The 1,441-nt window shown below is 41.4% G+C and overlaps 1 protein-coding gene across 1 annotated transcript; it reads right to left on the minus strand.

Annotated features, from left to right (window-relative positions):
• Positions 1-277: 277 nt before the first annotated feature.
• Positions 278-1,441, minus strand: LOC309496511 (uncharacterized protein). The gene is made up of 3 exons (XM_082166496.1): positions 928-1,441; positions 685-837; positions 278-564 (listed from the first exon to the last, which is right to left on the minus strand). Exons 1-3 carry the CDS (start codon positions 1,150-1,152, stop codon positions 391-393), a joined length of 552 nt encoding a protein of 183 aa, XP_082022622.1. The 5' UTR covers positions 1,153-1,441; the 3' UTR covers positions 278-390.

Consider the following 1,441-nt stretch of genomic DNA (forward strand, 5'->3'; position numbering starts at 1 on the left):
ATGCCCTACCTGGCTTATTTAACTGCATAAGTCTATTACTTTTACTGGATTTTGATGTAAATTTACATTTAAATGACAGTCTTTTTAGATGTTGCAGTGTTTCCCCTATAAAATTTTCCAGCAGCGGTGCTGTTACGTGCCGGAGGTTGTTACCAAGCCGCTCGCAGGGGGTCCGGGGGCATGCACCCCCGTAAGATAATTTTTTTTAATAACCCCTTAAACCATGACTTCTGGCAAGTTTTGTGGATAGAAATGGACATTTTGAGATCAACAGATTCATGTTTTTTTGTTTTGTGTTAATTTTCAGCTGTAAGTTAGAAATTGATAGTGTAAAAATGAAACGCTACAACCCAGAAAAAAGATGATTTACAATTTATTGAAATTTTTATCTTAATGGCAAAGGCCACACCCAATCTGTGAGCACTTAATTTTTCTGGGCTTTTCATAGAAGATTTCTAAGGCTCTTTGGTAATTGAATTCTGTTGTGGGGGGGCCATTAATGCTGACACGCATGCACGTGGCCAGATGCTGTCCTTGTAGCCTATTTCTCAGGTCTGTCTTCACCTAGAAATAAAGCAAATACAAACACTGCATTAAGAGTTTTCAGTGTGCCTGGAGCTGTAGGTATACAGAAATCACGTCAATATGTCTCAATGAATGAATAATGGATCTGATTAAAATCACCCTATTCAGTGTGGAAAAGTCACGCTCACAGTTCACACTGGAGATTGGTATGCTGAGGGCGATGGCAGCCAGCTTACTTAATCCAGGGTAGAGCTGTCCCCACTCATCAAATTGTGCCGCAAGCTTCTCCATCATTTTTTGCTGGTCCATGTCCTGGAAGAATATTGCATATTACATAACACACTTATTAACCTTCACAGCTTGCACTATTTGTCAGAAAGGTGATCACTTTTATGTACATACTTGGAATGCTCCACACAGGATGTGCTGCCTGAAAGAAGCCCATTCTTGCAGCACCTGGTGGTTGTCTATCTGAAATTTCTCAGAGAGCAAGGTCAGGTTTGACACATTTTCAGCTTCATCCCCTCTGGCTGCCTGAGGCCCAAGGACATGAAAAGCGCTCAATAGGTCCAGATTAGAAAAGCGCCGGTCCAGGCTGTCAATCAAAGCATCCAGATATGGTTCCATTACCTAAAGATGACAAACAAAAGTAAGTTCATTTGTTTGTCTTAGAGAGGCAATCAGTGATCATGGTGAAAGATTGCTTATATTTGGACTAAATGGCAAATTATGGGCAAAGCAATCTGACTCCTCCCTTAAGTACTTTGACAGCTCAAGTCCTCCCCATTTTTCCCTTCCTCCCATTTCCCTTTTCTCCAAACTCAACAACAACTGTACAACAACACCACAACATTTCAAACCCTTACCTGGCTCCTGAATCTGGACCAGAGCTGTTCTCTGCTGGACATTTCTTCGA

The sequence above is a fragment of the Leuciscus leuciscus genome (genome assembly GCF_965113295.1).
Source record: "Leuciscus leuciscus genome assembly, chromosome: 4".
NCBI lineage: Eukaryota > Metazoa > Chordata > Actinopteri > Cypriniformes > Leuciscidae > Leuciscus > Leuciscus leuciscus.